Raw genomic sequence first — 15,374 nt, forward strand, 5'->3', positions numbered from 1 at the left:
TCCAAACAGGCTCCAGAGCTGTCAGCACAGAGCCCAATGTGGGGCTTGAACCCACGAACCATGAGATCATGACCTGAGCTGAAGTCAGATGTTTAATCAACTGAACAACCCAGGTGCCCCTAAAACATTTGAATTTTGAAAGGCTTTTCATCTTAATTCCATTATTCTTGTTTATTTTTTGTTCTTGCATGGGATTAGATTCTTAAATATTTACTCCTTTAATACAACTGTTTTCCCTCTTGACTGTACCTTTGTCCTGCCCAAAAGCTGTAATTTAAGGCATTTTAAATACTTGATATTCTTAGTGTGTTATTAAAATGTCAGTTTTCTAATGGTGCTTTATTAAGTTGATAATGTTAGGTAATTATGGTACCAGAATGGGTGTACATATGAGTAGCCAGTGTGTTCAATTAAAATTTTATTCATAATATTAAAGACATTTAACTGTTTCAGTATTATGTGTTTGCGTGGTATATTTTACCGTTGAGGAAGAAGCATTATTTAAGTGTAGCTTCAAAAGCCTGATCTGGCAACGATAGTATTGAGAAGGTTCAAACAAAGCATGGGTTACAGCACAGCTTTTCTGATACATATGTCAATAAGTAAATCTCTTTGGCCTTTTTAACTTTTTTCTTCATTTAAAATGTCTGCATTTTCTTTTTTATTTAAACCTCAGTGTTACTCACTTTTAGGAAGTATTAATCTGATAACTTTATTTTAAAATCATTAGTCATTGGTCATCTGTCTCTGAGGCATTACACTTATAACAACACTTTAATTATCTTTCCATCTACTTTCCAAGGTAAATTTCAGAACTTGCATGCTTTTTCTTTGTATTTCAGAATATTCTGTCATTTATGTGGTTAAACTTTAGCTAGAGAATTCTATTTGTTTTGTTCTTTAATATAGTTAATACTTTAAAAATCATGATTTAAAACAATGTATTTTCAGGGGCACCTGGGTGGCTCAGTTGGTTAAGTGTCTGACTTCAACTCATGTCATGATCTCATACATCGTGAGTTCGAGCCCTGCGTCGGGCTTTGTGCTGACAGCCCAGAGCCTGGAGCCTGCTTCGGACTCTGTGTCTCTCTCTCTCTCTGCCCCTCCCTTGCTCATGCTCTGTCTCTCTCTCAGAAATAAGTAAACATTAAAAAAAAAAATCTTTAAAAATGTTATTTTCAGCATTTTAACAGCATCTCTATATACGAATCCATTTTAAAATATTCCCAAATTTAGCACATGTATTGCTTGCTTGTTCTTATTATTATACTTTTTTTGACTAAATCTCTTCAGAAAAATTGATTTTTTTAATGCTTAAATTCTAAAAATTTTCATAATATTTTAGGATGAACACAGGTATTTGTTGGCTTTTTTTTTTTTTTTTTAAGACTTTTGTTTTTAGTTCATTTATTTTGAAAGAGAGAATGCACACACAAGCTGGGAGGGGCATGGAGGGAGAGAGAGGAAATCCCAAACAAGTTCCACACTGTCAACACAGAGCCTGATGCTGGGCTCGAACCCACAAACCGTGAGATCATGACCCGAGCCGGAATCACAAGTTGGATGCTTAACCCGCTAAGCCACCCATGTACCCCTCTTGGCTTGTTTTTAAAGCCAATCTCATTTGACCTGTAAAATAAAAATTGAATAAAGTTAAGTTATAATTCAGAGATTGTCATAAACCTATTAGGCAATGATACAACATAACTGATGTTCTCTTTTGTGGGGACCTTCAATGGAGATGTTAGAAACTGTCCATGTGTTTGTAACACCAGAGCTGATGATTTTCCTTTGGGTGATTAAAAAGTTTTATTCTAACATTTTGGTGACAAACACCTTTCCTGTTTATAACTTATAGCTTACCAGCCCTACAACAGAATGGAGCCCTAGCCATCCAGGAGAGGATGCAGTGGTGTCTTTTGCTGATGTTGGATGGGTAGCCAATGAAGAAGAAGAGTGTTCAACAAGACGAAGGTTAGTCTGGAAGGCTCTCAGAGCTGAGATGCAGTATTTATGATTTTAAAGGATGATACATTTGCAATATTTTCTTTTAGTAGCCTAATTTGATTTCTAGTAACTAACCCAGTTATTTTTCACAAGTAGTCTTCTTTTCTGTTTATTTTAAACACTCAGTGTTATAAAGTTCCTAGAGACCTATAACTGTGTCTTAAGTGCTTATGAGTTATAGAATTGCCTGCCCTTCAGAAGCTTAATATGAAACCAGAAGCAACTATCATAAATATGTTTAGATAAGTAATTAAAATGATATTATTGGGGCAGAGGAATCAGTGTGGGTCACATTAGGGACTTTGTGTAATCACTGGAGAATGCTTCCTAAAAGTTGTGTCAAGATGAGTTTGATTCAGAGGACATAATGTGTAAGAGTTAGAGAGGTACTTTCATTTATTTCAAAGAGCCTGAATAGATTATTGACTACACTTTCAGTCTAATAAACAAGTCATGCAGCATATTTAACTCTTCATTCTTTTTTTTTTTTTTTTAAATTTTTTTAGTGTTTGTTCTTGAGAGAGAGACAGAGAGAGAGAGAGAGAGCATGAGCAGGGGAGGGGCAGAGTGAGAGAGGGATGCAGAATCCGAAGCAGGCTCCAGGCTCCAGGCTCCGAGCTGTCAGCACAGAGCCCGACGTGGGGCTCGAACCCACAAGCCGACGTTTAACCGACTGAGCCACCCAGGCGCCCCAACTCTTCATTCTTATTAGGCCTCAGAAATACAGAGATAAAATAAGACACTGCTTTCTAGGAATATTTGGTGTGCTAGAGGAGATTAAAAAGGAAATCAATGATGTTGATATTATAAAGTTTACTAAGTAAATCCAGAAGGCCACTGTGGGATGAGAGAGGTTTGGCAAGGCTTCTCAGAGAAGGGAATGCTGGAACAAGGATAACCAGCAGAGGTAGGAGAATTTCATGGAAGGGGAATAAACTAATTATCAGTGTCAAATACTTAGAGGCTAGGTAAATCAAAAAACTAGCAAGTTTCAATTTTGTTTTGTAGTTGGAAGATTATCATTGACTTTAGCAAGAGTAATTTCATTTGAGTGGTATTAGCTGCATAAAATAAGAATCAATCCAAGAAACAGTAATCTATTTCCATTGCTTTTGGCAAATTCATTGCTTATGGATGATTTGAATGACAAGTAGAAGTGAGGACATAGTGGTAAATGAACACAGACCATATATTGCCGATTAGCAGGTATAGAGCCTTTCTTTTTAAAGATGTTCATTTTTTTTAATTAAACTTTTTATTTTGAGATAATTATTACATACATACAGTTGTATGAAATAATATGGAAACATTTCCTGTACTCTGTACCCCATTTTGTCCAATGGTAACGTCTTGCAAAACTGGTATAATATTAAAACCAGTATGTTGATACTGCTAAAAGTCGAGGTACAGAACATTTCTCTATCGCAGTTATCCCTCATGTGGCTACACCCACTCCCCTTCCCTCTCCAGTCTCTCCTTAATCAGTTGCAGGCACTTAGCTATTCTCCATTTTCACAATTTTGTCATTTCAAGAATGTTATACAAATTGAATCATACAGTATGTAACCTTTTGGGACAGGCTTTTTTTGCCAAGCACGATTCTCTAGTGATTTGTCCAGATTGTTATATATACCTGTAGTTTTTTTCATTTTTAGAGCTGAGGTAGTATTCCTTGGTATGGATGGACCATTGTGTTTAACCATGCACCAATTGATGGAACATCTGGATTGATTCCAGTTTTTGGCTGTTACGAATAAAGTTGCTACAAACATTTGTGTACCGAAGTTTGAATGAGCATAAGTTTTTATTTCTCTGGGATAAATGCCCATGAGTGCAGTTGCTGGGTCATCTCAGTCATGAAATAGTTGCGTGTTTATGTTTTATGAAACTGGCAAACCATTTTCTAGAGTGGCTATACTATTTGTCAATCCCAGAGTAATGTATGGCTTATCTAGCTGTATCTTTGCCAGTATTTGGTGTCATCATTCTTTTTTCTTTTCTTACCATTCTAGTAGTTGTGTGGTGATATTGTGGTTTTTAATTTGTGTTTCCTTAATGGCTAATGATGTTGAACATCTTTTCAAGAGCTTATTTGCCATCTTTTTTTTTTAACCATTTTTTAAAATTGTTTTTTAAGTTTACTTATTTTGAGAAAGACAGAGTGTGTGAGCAGGGAGGGTGAGAGAGAATCAGGCTCTGTGCTGTGCTGTCAGGGCAGAGCCTGATGTGGGACTTGAATTCACAAACTGTGAGACCATGACCTGAATTGACATCAAGAGTCAGATGCTCAGCCTACTGAGCCACCCAGACGCCCCTTATTTGCCGTCTTTTGGATTAAGTGTTTCTTCATGTCTTGTGCCAATTTTCTAATTGGAGATATTTTCAAGAGTTCTTTTTGTATTTTAGATCGGAGTCCTTGTCAGATAAGTAGTAATAAGTAGTATGTAAATCTTTCCTCCCACATATAATGGGACAAGTGAAAGCTTGTCTTTTCATTTAAGTCTTTCAGAAAGCAAAAGTTTTTAATTCTGATGAAATCCAATTTATCAATTTTTTTCTTTTATGGATTGCTTTTGCTGTCAGTGTAGGAACCCTGGACTTAGTGTTATAGCCTGCAGATTTTTGTACTCTATTTTTAAACCTGTCCTTTGTTAATTATTACATGAGCCAAAAGACCCAAGAGAGGTAGTGGGAAATTTTCATTCCCAGACACCATCTTCTTTACAGCACAGACCATTACACAGTATAAGGAGAAAACTACCATAAATGATAGTTATTTCCTGTGGAGAGTTACTTTCTTTTTGAGTTCAGATTGCAAGTTAGGTTAAGACAAATGAAGAAAAACCCAGAATATTAGCTTATTGAGAGAAACAATAATATATTTTTCATTGCTTTTGGCAAATCTTAAGCAAGGTCTGAATTAAGAAAGCATTATTTGAAAAAAATCATAAAGATGATAAATGGGTGTTTCCATAGCTTTTTTTTTTTTTTTGTCTGAAATCCTTGTTGGTTAAAGACAGAAACTACTTCATTTCTACAAAGTAATGCTATGAACTTTTAAGACATGTGCTGTCACATTTTTTGTGAACTATCAAAGTCAAAAAGGACATTATCATGAAAGAAAAATAAAGACAACCAAAGAACTTTAAAGGCATTTAGCTACTTTGCTGTTCTCTATTAGTGTTTTTATATGCTCAGTGATATAAAGGAAGCAGAAGCACGGAGCCTGGGGTGAAACAAGAAAACAAGAGGCACATTATAGTAAGAAGGTGAAGAGATAAAGATCCCACTCTCATCGAGAACCTTACATTGCTTAATTTCAATTTAAGGGGTCACTTAAATGCATGGCATTATGGAAAATAAATGATATGTTATGGTTCATCTGAACTTGTCAGTTGGCCCCAAGCTGCAATAATCACCTTCTCAATGTCAGATCATTTACTCCTCAAAGAATCCTGAAATAGCCATTCTCTCCCCATGAATTTCCCCAGGAATTGGCAGCAATCCAGGATTGTTCTTTCTGTCCTTGTGCTGCTCCTTTCAGTGTGCCCTATCCAGTGAGTTTGACAGCATGTATCTGAAAGCTTTGATATTTTTCTGATTCTTCATTTGTTCTGGTGACATATCTGTATGTCCCTGTCTTATAATGGAATAAATCCTCATTGACTTGCATTATGGCTTGAACTTGGGCCATTTTGCATGATTTCTTTCATTATCTCAGTGTTATTGGAGGAGACTCTGTGTGGAGGAGAACATTGGTAGATCCTGTTCGATTTCTCGATGTTGTTGGGACATGTTTTTTAAAAAAAAAATTATAGTTCTGTTTTACATTTAAGTCTGTGATCCTTTGTCTAGTTTTGGTGTCAAGGTAATACTAGCTTCATAAAATGAATTGGACAGTGCCTTTCTTCTGTGTTCTGAAGAGATTATATAGAACTGGTGTTAATTGTTTTATAAATATTTTATAGTTTTCTCCAATGAAACCATCTGGGCTTGGAGATTTCTTTTTGTTGTGTCTTAAAACTGTGAATTCAATTTCTTTAATAAAGTTATAGGACTGTTTTATCAGTTTCATGTTGGGTGAGATGTAATAGTTTGTGCTTCTCACGGAATTGGTCCGTTTCATCTAAGTGGTCAAATTTATGTGTGTAGCATTGTTTGTAGTATTTGTAGTAGTATATAAGGCTATAGTGATATCCTGTTTCATTTCCTAATATTAGTAATTTGTGTCTTCTCTTTTTTTAAGACTTGTCAATTTTACTAATCTTTTCAAAGAACCAACACTCTTTTCATTGACTTTTCTGTTTTCAATTTTTCTGTTTGATTGGTTTCTCCTCCTGTTATTTTCTTCTACTTGCTTTGAGCTCATTTTGCTCATATTTTTCTAAGCTTTTAAAGTAGGAGCTTACATTATTAATTTTAGACTTTTCCTTTTTTTCTAATATGGTACTCCTCCCCTCTTGCCTGCAGTTTGTCTTTCCATGATTTCATTTACCTACAGTCAGCTGCAGTAAGAAGCAAATGATCCTCCTTCTGACATATCGTCAGAAGGTCAGTACTAACTCTTACAGTGCCTACATCATTCACCTCACTTCATCTCATCATGTAGGTATTTTGTCACAAGAAGGATGAGTGTGGTACAGTAAGACATTTTGAGAGAGATCACATTCACATAACTTTTATTACAGTAGATTGTTAGAATTGTTCTATTTTATTGTTAATCTCTTACTGTGCTTAATTTATAACTTAAACTTTATTGTCAATATGTAGGTGTAGGCAGGAACACAGTATATATAGTGTTCAGTATTATCCAAAGTTTCAGGCATCCACTGGAGGTCTTGGCACGTATTCCTCCGTGGATAAGGGGAGACTACTGTTTTTTTTGTTTGTTTGTTTATTTGAAAGGGAGATTACTATAAAACCATTTTTAGTGCTATAAATTGCCCTCTCAACACTGCTTTAGCTGTACCCTACATGTTTCAATATATTGTATTTTTAAAAAATCCAGCTCACTATATTTTTTTATTTCCCTTGAGATATCTTCTTTGATCTATGGATTGTTTAGAAGTTTGTTCAGTTTCCAAATATTTGGAAATTTTGTTGTTATCTTTGCATTATTGAGTTCTGGTTTGATTCTGTTATGGTCAGAGAACAGATGTTATATATGCTTCTTTTAAACTTGTTGAGTTATTTTAATGGTCCTTGATATGAACCATTTTGATTTATTTTCTGTGGTTATTTGAAAAAAAGGTGTATCCTATAAATGTCAAAGAGTTTCCATTGTTGAATTTTTCTCCATCTTTTCTGATTGTCTATTTGTTCTAACAGTTGTTCAAAAGAGAGTGTTGAGATCTCCAGCTATATTTGTGGATTTGTGTATTTCTCTTTCTCTTTGGTGCATACACATTTAGAATTGCTATGTCTGTTTTAACCCACTCTGCCAATTGGTCTTTTACTTGGTGCATATAAAGCATTTACATTTATGTAGTTCTTGATATGTTAGAGTTCAAATCTACTGTTTTTCCCCTCTGTTCTCTGTTTTCTTTTTTCTGCTTTACCGTGGATGACTTAAACATTTTTTTTGGATTTCCTTTTTGATTTATCTGTGTTTTTGAGTGTCTTTCTTTGTGAAGTTCTTTTGGTGGTTGACCTGGGTATTACATTATATATACATAGCTTACCACATTCTACTGGTGTTGTCATTTTACCAGTTGAACTTCTTTATGTCCCAGTACCCTCCCTGTTTATAATTTTCTTAAAAACCTTCTTTACAGACATTTGGAATCACATCAGTATGATATTTCCTTCAAACATAATTTAGAAACAGGATGAGAGAATAAGTCTATTTACCCACATTTTTGCTGTGTTTTTCTTTCTGCTTGATGCACTTTCTCTTTTTATTGCTTTCTTTCTATTTGGAGAACTCCTTCAGCCATTATTTTAGTATAGGTGTGCTTGCTATAAGTTTTTTGTTTTTTGTTTTATTTGAGAATTCTTGATTTCCCCAGTTTTGAGGGAAATATATATATTTGCTAGACATGAGGTTATGAGTTCATAGTTTTTATTTATTTTTTATTTTTATTTTATTTTATTTTTTAAAGTTTATTTACTTATTTTGAGAGAGAGTGAGAATCCGAAGCAGGCTCCACACTGACAGCATGGAGCCATTGTGGGGCCCCAACTCATGAACCATGAGATCACAAACTGAGCCAAAACCAAGAGTCAGACACTTAACCCACTAAGCTACCCAGGCCCCCGGTTAGTTCTGTTCTTTTAACACTTGAACAGTGTGCCATTTCTTCAAGCCTCCATGGTTTCAGATGAGAAATCATCTGTCATTCAATGAGTTTTTTCCCCTATAGGTGGGGTATCCTTTGTCTGTAGCTACTTTAAAAATTTCTTCTTTGCCTTTGGTTTTCGGAAGTTTGAGTCACGTGTTTCTTGGCATGGATTTCTTTGGGTTTATCCTGTTTGGAGTTCACTCAGTTTCTTTGAATCTTCAGGTTTATGTCTTTGTTATTATTTCTGTAAATATTTTCTTTAAGTAACTTGTCTGCCATTATTTCTTTAAGTACTTTTTCAGTGTGGCCCTCTTTCTCCTCTCCTTCTGGAACCCTGATAGCACAAGTATGAGATCTTTTATAGTCATACAGGTTACTGAGACTGTTGATTTTTTTTTTTTTCCTAGTCTGTTTGCTTTTTGTTTTTCAGATTGAATAATTTCTGTTGTTCTGTCTCCAAAGACAGAACATTCTCCATTCTTGTTTTGATCCTATCTGCTGTGTTTTTCAGTTATTTTACTTTTTCTAAAATTTTCATTTGGGATTCTCCTTTATATTTTCTGTTTCTTTGCTGAGACTATTTTTTTCATTTGTTTCAAGAGTGCTGGTAATTGTTCCCTGAAGCCTTCTGACCATAGCCTCTTTAAAACATGTCAGATAATTTTTAACATCTCTGTCTTCTCAGAGCTGGCATCAATTGTCTTTGTGCATTCAGTTCATTTTCTTTCAGGTTCTTGGTATGAGGAGTGATTTTTGACTAAAACTTAGATATTTTTGGTTTAGAAGACTCTGGATCTAAACCTTTTCTTTTAGTTGTTTTCCATGAATAGCACTCTGGCAGGAGAAGAGTGGGTGCCACATTGTTTCTGCCAGGTGGGAGCAGAAATCCAGGTTTCTCATTCAGCCTCCATTCACTCCTGAGGGTACTGATGTGAGCTCCAGCTTCCCACAAGGCCTCTTGTGACATTATCCCAGCAGGTAGGTGTGAGTGCCTCATTACTGCTGGATGGGGTGTAATTTGAGGCTCCCCACATTGTCCCCACTATACCACAAGGAGTGAGGTACCCTTGTTAAGTCCCTTCTCCCTGCCTTCTTTGACAGCATCCTGCAGAGTGTGAGGCATCTCTTTATAGCCTAATAAGGATGGGAGTTAGTCTTTGCTGCATGGTGTAAGTGGGGCCACAGTGCTTTCTGTGGTATTTGGCTGGAGTAGAGTAGTTATTTTACATAAGTTCTCTATCTTGGGAACCTACCCTTTTCTTGGTCCTTTTTGGCTAGGAGAGCTGACTTTTGTTGGGGCTTTTTCCCCCCGCCCTGCATTCGTTGACATTTCTGAGTTTTACCCATTAACTCCAGCAACCAGTCAGATATATGAAGCAAAAGAAAAACAGGAAACTCACTCCTGTGTCGTTCTTTTGGATCCCAAAGTTCTAGCCATTCTGTCTTGTCCTCACCTTTCAGAGTCCTATTTGTTTTATGTATGTCTAGGGTTTTTAGTTTTAGTTAAGAGGAAGAATAGGGAAAACTAGTCTGTCCCATCTTCCTGGAAAGAGAAGCCTCTAAAGGACTTTTAACAAATGGCCATGTTTGCAGAGGATATGACATGAGGTAGTTATAAGGGGGATTGTCATGATACTAAATGAATTGACAATAATGGATCTGAATAATGGATTTGGTTTGCATTGTTGAAAATAATTGCCTAAAGGGTCTGTGAAAGAGTGTCTGGAAGTACTTTAGGTAAAGATAATCTGAATTGAACAAAGTGAAAGGAAACGGGAAACCCAGTTGAATTTGAGTGGTGCTCTAGAAGGAGGAAGTTGATAGGCAGTGAAGTGCCCCCATAGTTTCAGAGTTAATGATATGCACCACATGATTAGAAAAATTTGGCAGACTTTCTTTTGCAGTATGGTGCCATATTGCTCTTTACATTGATTTTGACAAATTATAGATGTACATAAATGTAGATGGTTGGGAAGGGTATTCTCAGTGTTATTTTCCTATGGCCAGTATCCTGATAAATAGGCTGATGTATCTAAATCTCATCATCTTCCCAGCTCATCATACAAGGGAGTTTTGAGAAAGCCCTCTCATTTTCACATACCAGATAAAGTGTATTGTCAGACTAATGAGGTATTACCATGTATTTTAAAGAGGGCAGAGTAGAAGAATGAGAGTTGATGCAATTTTGCTTTATTTTGAATTACTGAATACTAGTACCCTCACCTGGCAGTTTGAGGTTGTTTTTTTTTTAATCTGTCATCCTTTTTTTTTTTTTTTTTTTTTTTTTTTTTTAAGTTTGTTTGTTTTTGAGACAGAGAGCACGAGCAGGGGAGGGGCAGAGAGAGAGAGAGGGAGACGTGGAATCCCAAGCAGGCTCCAGGCTCTGGGATCTGGGCTGTTAGCACAGAGCCCGACGGTGGGCTCAAACTCATGAACAGTGAGATCATGACCTGAGCTGAAGTTGGACGCTTTAACCGACTGAGCCACCCAGGCGCCCCTTGATCTGTCACTTTGATATTAATTTCATTTTTATGGGAATTTTTTGCAGTGTAGACTTACAACTTAAAACTATAACTTCTGGGGTGTCTGGTTGGCTCAGTCTGTAGAGCATGTGACTCTTGGTCTCAGGGTTGTGAGTTAGAGCCCCACATTGGGCACAGAGATGCCTTAATAAAAATAATTTAAAAAACTATAACTTGAATCTTTTTTAAGATTTTATTTATTTTATTTATTTTTAAATTTTTTAAGTATTTATTTTTAAGAGAAAGAGAGAGACAGTGCTGACAGGGCAGAACCTAATGCAAGACTCGAACTCATGAGCCATGAGATCGTCACCTGAGTCGAAACCAAGAGCCAGACACTTAACTAACTGAGCCACACAGGTGCCCTATTAAAATTTTATTTTAAATTTTTATTATTTTTTGAAATATTAAATAATATTTATTATTTTTTGAAAATTTTTATTATTTTTGAGAGCGTGTGCATGTGAGTGGGGGAGGTGCTGTAGGGAGATAGAATCCCAAGAAGGCTCCATGACTCCGGGCTCAGTCCCACAACCATGATGACCATGACCTGAGCCAAAATCAAGAGTCAGATGCTTAACTGACTGAGCCATCGAGGTGCTCCTAATTGTATCTTATTCTTAATTCTGAGTGCCCCATACCTATCAAAATGAGTATGTATTAAATACAAATTTATAGGTTCATAGGACTTGAAAGTATTTCAGGTAGCCCTTTTTCTTAGACCAGAATGTCTGTAATCTAATGACTAAGATGAATGTATTTATAAAAAATCTATGATCTAAGGATACCTAAGTAAGACTGAGGTTGACTAAATTCATCCAGTTTAATTTTTCAAAGTTGAATATAAGTGTATAATGGAATGTTCTATTTAGGGAGTGTTGGGGAGGAACCCTGACTTCTTAGAGGACAGCGAGTGAGTAATAAGATTCCAAAGGAGAATCAACACACAACACTTTGGCTTGTCACAGCTCCACAGATGTGAGGGTAGACCAGGAAGCTCAGTGGATTAGAGCAAGACCATTTCCTACTCATGGCACAGAAAGCAGGTGTTATTCATTTCCATTTTAATCATAATACACTTTTTTTAGTATTTATTTTTGAGAGAGAGGGAGAGCACACGTGCATGCAAGAGCATGGGGGAGGGCCAGAGAGAGGGCGACACAGAATCCAAAGTAGGCTCCAGGCTCAGAGTTGTCAGCACAGAGCCCAGTGCAGCTCTCGAACCCACAGGCCATGAGATCATGACCTGAGCCGAAGTTGGACGCTTCAGTTAGCCACCCAGGCCGCCCCTATTATCATTTTAATCTTAATTATTTGACACTAGACATTAACCCAATAATGTATATCAATAAAACAGTGCAGTCCCTACTGCATAAATACGTGGATATAATGTCATTCTCATTAAATCTCACTTTTAGGAAGATCCAGCTTTTAAAATGACAAAACAAGAACCGAGCTTAGAACAGCTAATGCAATGAATCCTACCAGTCTCCTGGGTCTGTAGCCTTACAAAAGTCCCACCTTACTCCCCACTATAAATCCTTCCATGGATTACTTCCCTGTATCAAAGTAATTTCCCGAGTCCAGTTGTCTTTATCCAACTACTTGCTCACTTTGAAAAGACTTAGGTTTTGGGGCGCCTGAGTGGCTCAGTTGGTTGAGATCTGACTTCGGTTCAGGTCGTGATCTCACACTTGTGAGTTCGAGCCCCGCATAGGACTCTGTGCTGACAGCTCAGAGCCTGGAGCCTGCTTTGGATTCTGTTTCCCTCTCTCTCTGCCCCCTCCCCCCCTCGCACTTTGTCTGTCTGTCTCCCTCTCTCTCTCTCTCTCACTTTGTCTTCCTCTCTCTGTGTCTCTCTCTCAAAATAAAGAAACATAAAAAATTTAAAAAAAAAAATAAAAGACTTAGGTTTCTACCCAACTTCGTGTTTTCAGGGAACTAAATTGCCGCCTTTTTCCCTCTCTGGATCCTATTGACAATAGAGTATATTTTAAAAAGTTGTTTTTAATGTTTATTTTTGAGAGAGACAGAGCGCAAGTGGGGGAGGGGCAAAAAGAGAGGGAGATACAGAATCAAGAGCAGGCTCCAGGCCTTGGGCTGACAGCACAGAGCCCACATGGGGCTCGAGCCCACAAACTGTGAGATCATGACTTGAACTGAAGTTGGACACTTAACTGACTGAGCCAGGTGCTCCAACAATAGAGTGTATTTTTAAACCTTTCTAGGCTATTTTCTAAACTCAAATGGTGAGGGAGAGTTGGTAAAAATCATCTTGGGAATACCATCTTTCATACAGCATTGAGCAAATTTAAAATGATCTCAAATTTTGAGCTTTTACTGTGTGATAAGGAGAAAAAGGACCTCAGAGGTGCATTATATTTAATTTAGAATTTTCTTTGAAATGGTCAGTGGAGCTTAAAAAGCCCTTCATATTCATCTAAGTTGTACTCCAAAAGTGGCTGCCCTTGATAATATCATTGGGATAAGAAAAAGGGAGAGAAAATTCTTGTGCAGTGCCACTCTGAACAGGAGCCTGTTCCTTTTTGCCATAAGGCATTTTGGAGCCCGCATCAAACAAAATGGTAGAAATCTGACCTGTAAAAGTTGGGATGCAGAAAATGGTTTTTAAGAGACAATCCTGATTTGTCTGTCTTTTGCTTTTTGGGGCATTTGATGCTTCTTTTGTTTTTGTTTCTTAAAAGTGTCTCAGAATTATACATACAGATTTTATAAGGGATTATTTCTCTTTGTTTGGATTCATTCTGTCTCTACATTCTAGCTCTTAATAGCCCTCTGAATAAGGCAAAACATAGTGGTTCTGAGAATGATTTGTTGAATGTCTTACAAAAAGTTCTCTGTAATATTCTTGTGTGTGGAAAAGATTTACATTTTATGAAATTCTCAGACATGTCCCTTCCTTTAAAAATACACACAGCCTTTTCCCACAGACATGTTCTTTTAAAAAATTTTTTTAATGTTTGTTTATTTTTGAGAGAGAGAGAGAGAGAGCATGAGCAGTGAAAGGGGCAGAGAGAGGGAGACACAGAATCCAAAGCAGGCTCCAGGTTCTGAGCCATCAGCACAGAGCCTGACACGGGGCTTGAACCCACAAGCTGTGAGATCATGACCTGAGCTGAAGTCGGACGCTTAACCGACTGAGCCACCCAGGTGCCCCTCCCACAGACATGTTCTATTTTTGTTTTTGATTCTTAAGTTCCTATAAATGTCCAATCTTTCTGTGTCTTTGAGAAGACATGATGACTTCAGGATTACTTTCCTTTTTCAGCTTCTAAAAATCCACACTTAAACTTCCACATTTCCTATAATTACTTTGTTTGAACTTTGTGAATACTGTTAACAGTATTAGTATTACTGTTAACAGGAAATGCAGAATCTATATCATCAAATTTATAAAAATAGGACAGATATAAAATACAGATTATCTGACACTGTTACTTTTAAATCATTTTGCTAAAGGCCTAGACTTTTTTTCTCTTATTCTGGCACACTGATTTTCAAGATTAATAGTAATGAGGGCTTTGTCCTTAATTTTCAGTAGATAGAAAATCAAAATGGAAAAATTCATCTCTAGAAGTTATGGGTAGATGTAATAATAACTTAATTCTTTTTTTTAACATTGTGGTTGCTGTTCAACATTCATTCTCTCTTACAATTTATTTTGGCAGGAAGATATTTTAAAGAAAGTAAGCTGTTCAAAAATGACTTGTAGTTGATAAATTGATCTCTTAATCCAAATTGCCATATTATCTTGTTCTAATTCTGGATATTGAAGAGTAAATGTTCATGGGATTTGAACTTTGGCTTACTTGAATAACATTTTAAGACAAACTTACAATAATACTTGTGGATCCTGAGATGTATGGGAGGATTTGAGGTGGGAATATATTCTCTCTTTTTTTATCTGCCAAGATTTTTTTAAAAATATAATTTAATGTCAAATTAGCTAACATACAATGTGTAAAGTGTGCTCTTGGTTTTGGGGGTAGATTCCCGTGGAGGAATACATTCTCTACTAAAGTGACCTAGCCTGGCTGGCTCAGTCAGAAGAGCATGTGACTCATATTCTCAGGGTCATGAATTTGAGCCCCAGGATGGGTGTAGAGATTACTTAAATAAAACTTAAAAAAAAAAAAAAAATCAAAGACACTAGTTCTTCTTCTCTTTTTTTTTTTAATGTTTATTTTTGAGAGAGAGAGAGAGAGAGCACACAAGCAGGGGGAAGGGCAGAGAGAGAGGGAGAGAGAGAATCCGAAGCAGGCTCCAAACTATCAGTGTAGAGCCTGATATGGGGCTCGATCTTAATGAACTATGAGATCATGACCTGAGTCAAAACCATGAGTCTGATGCTTAACCAGGTGAACCGCCTAGGCACCCCACCACTAGTTCTTGAATAACAGTATTATAATGTCATTTTTTTATTAGTAGCACTGAATATTCTGGTATCCAAAATTTTACTTTATTTGCTGTTATTGTATCAACTTCCTGAAATGTTTGCACTCGTACATAATAGGAAAACAATCCACTGTTCTTACTTCCACCC

At 36.6% G+C, this 15,374-nt stretch overlaps 1 protein-coding gene across 4 annotated transcripts in view; it reads left to right on the plus strand.

Annotated features, from left to right (window-relative positions):
• Nucleotides 1-15,374, plus strand: part of MTFR1 (mitochondrial fission regulator 1) — a 61,896-nt gene that overhangs the window by 37,319 nt on the left and 9,203 nt on the right. For all 4 annotated transcript variants that reach the window (XM_060610629.3, XM_060610630.3, XM_060610631.3 and 1 more), the window contains one exon: nucleotides 1,859-1,974. In XM_060610629.3, the coding sequence (XP_060466612.2) occupies nucleotides 1,859-1,974 (116 nt within the window). The remainder of the gene's footprint in view (nucleotides 1-1,858; nucleotides 1,975-15,374) is intronic.

The sequence above is a fragment of the Panthera onca genome, chromosome F2 (assembly GCF_046562875.1).
Source record: "Panthera onca isolate mPanOnc1 chromosome F2, mPanOnc1 haplotype 2, whole genome shotgun sequence".
NCBI classification, from domain to species: Eukaryota; Metazoa; Chordata; class Mammalia; order Carnivora; family Felidae; genus Panthera; species Panthera onca.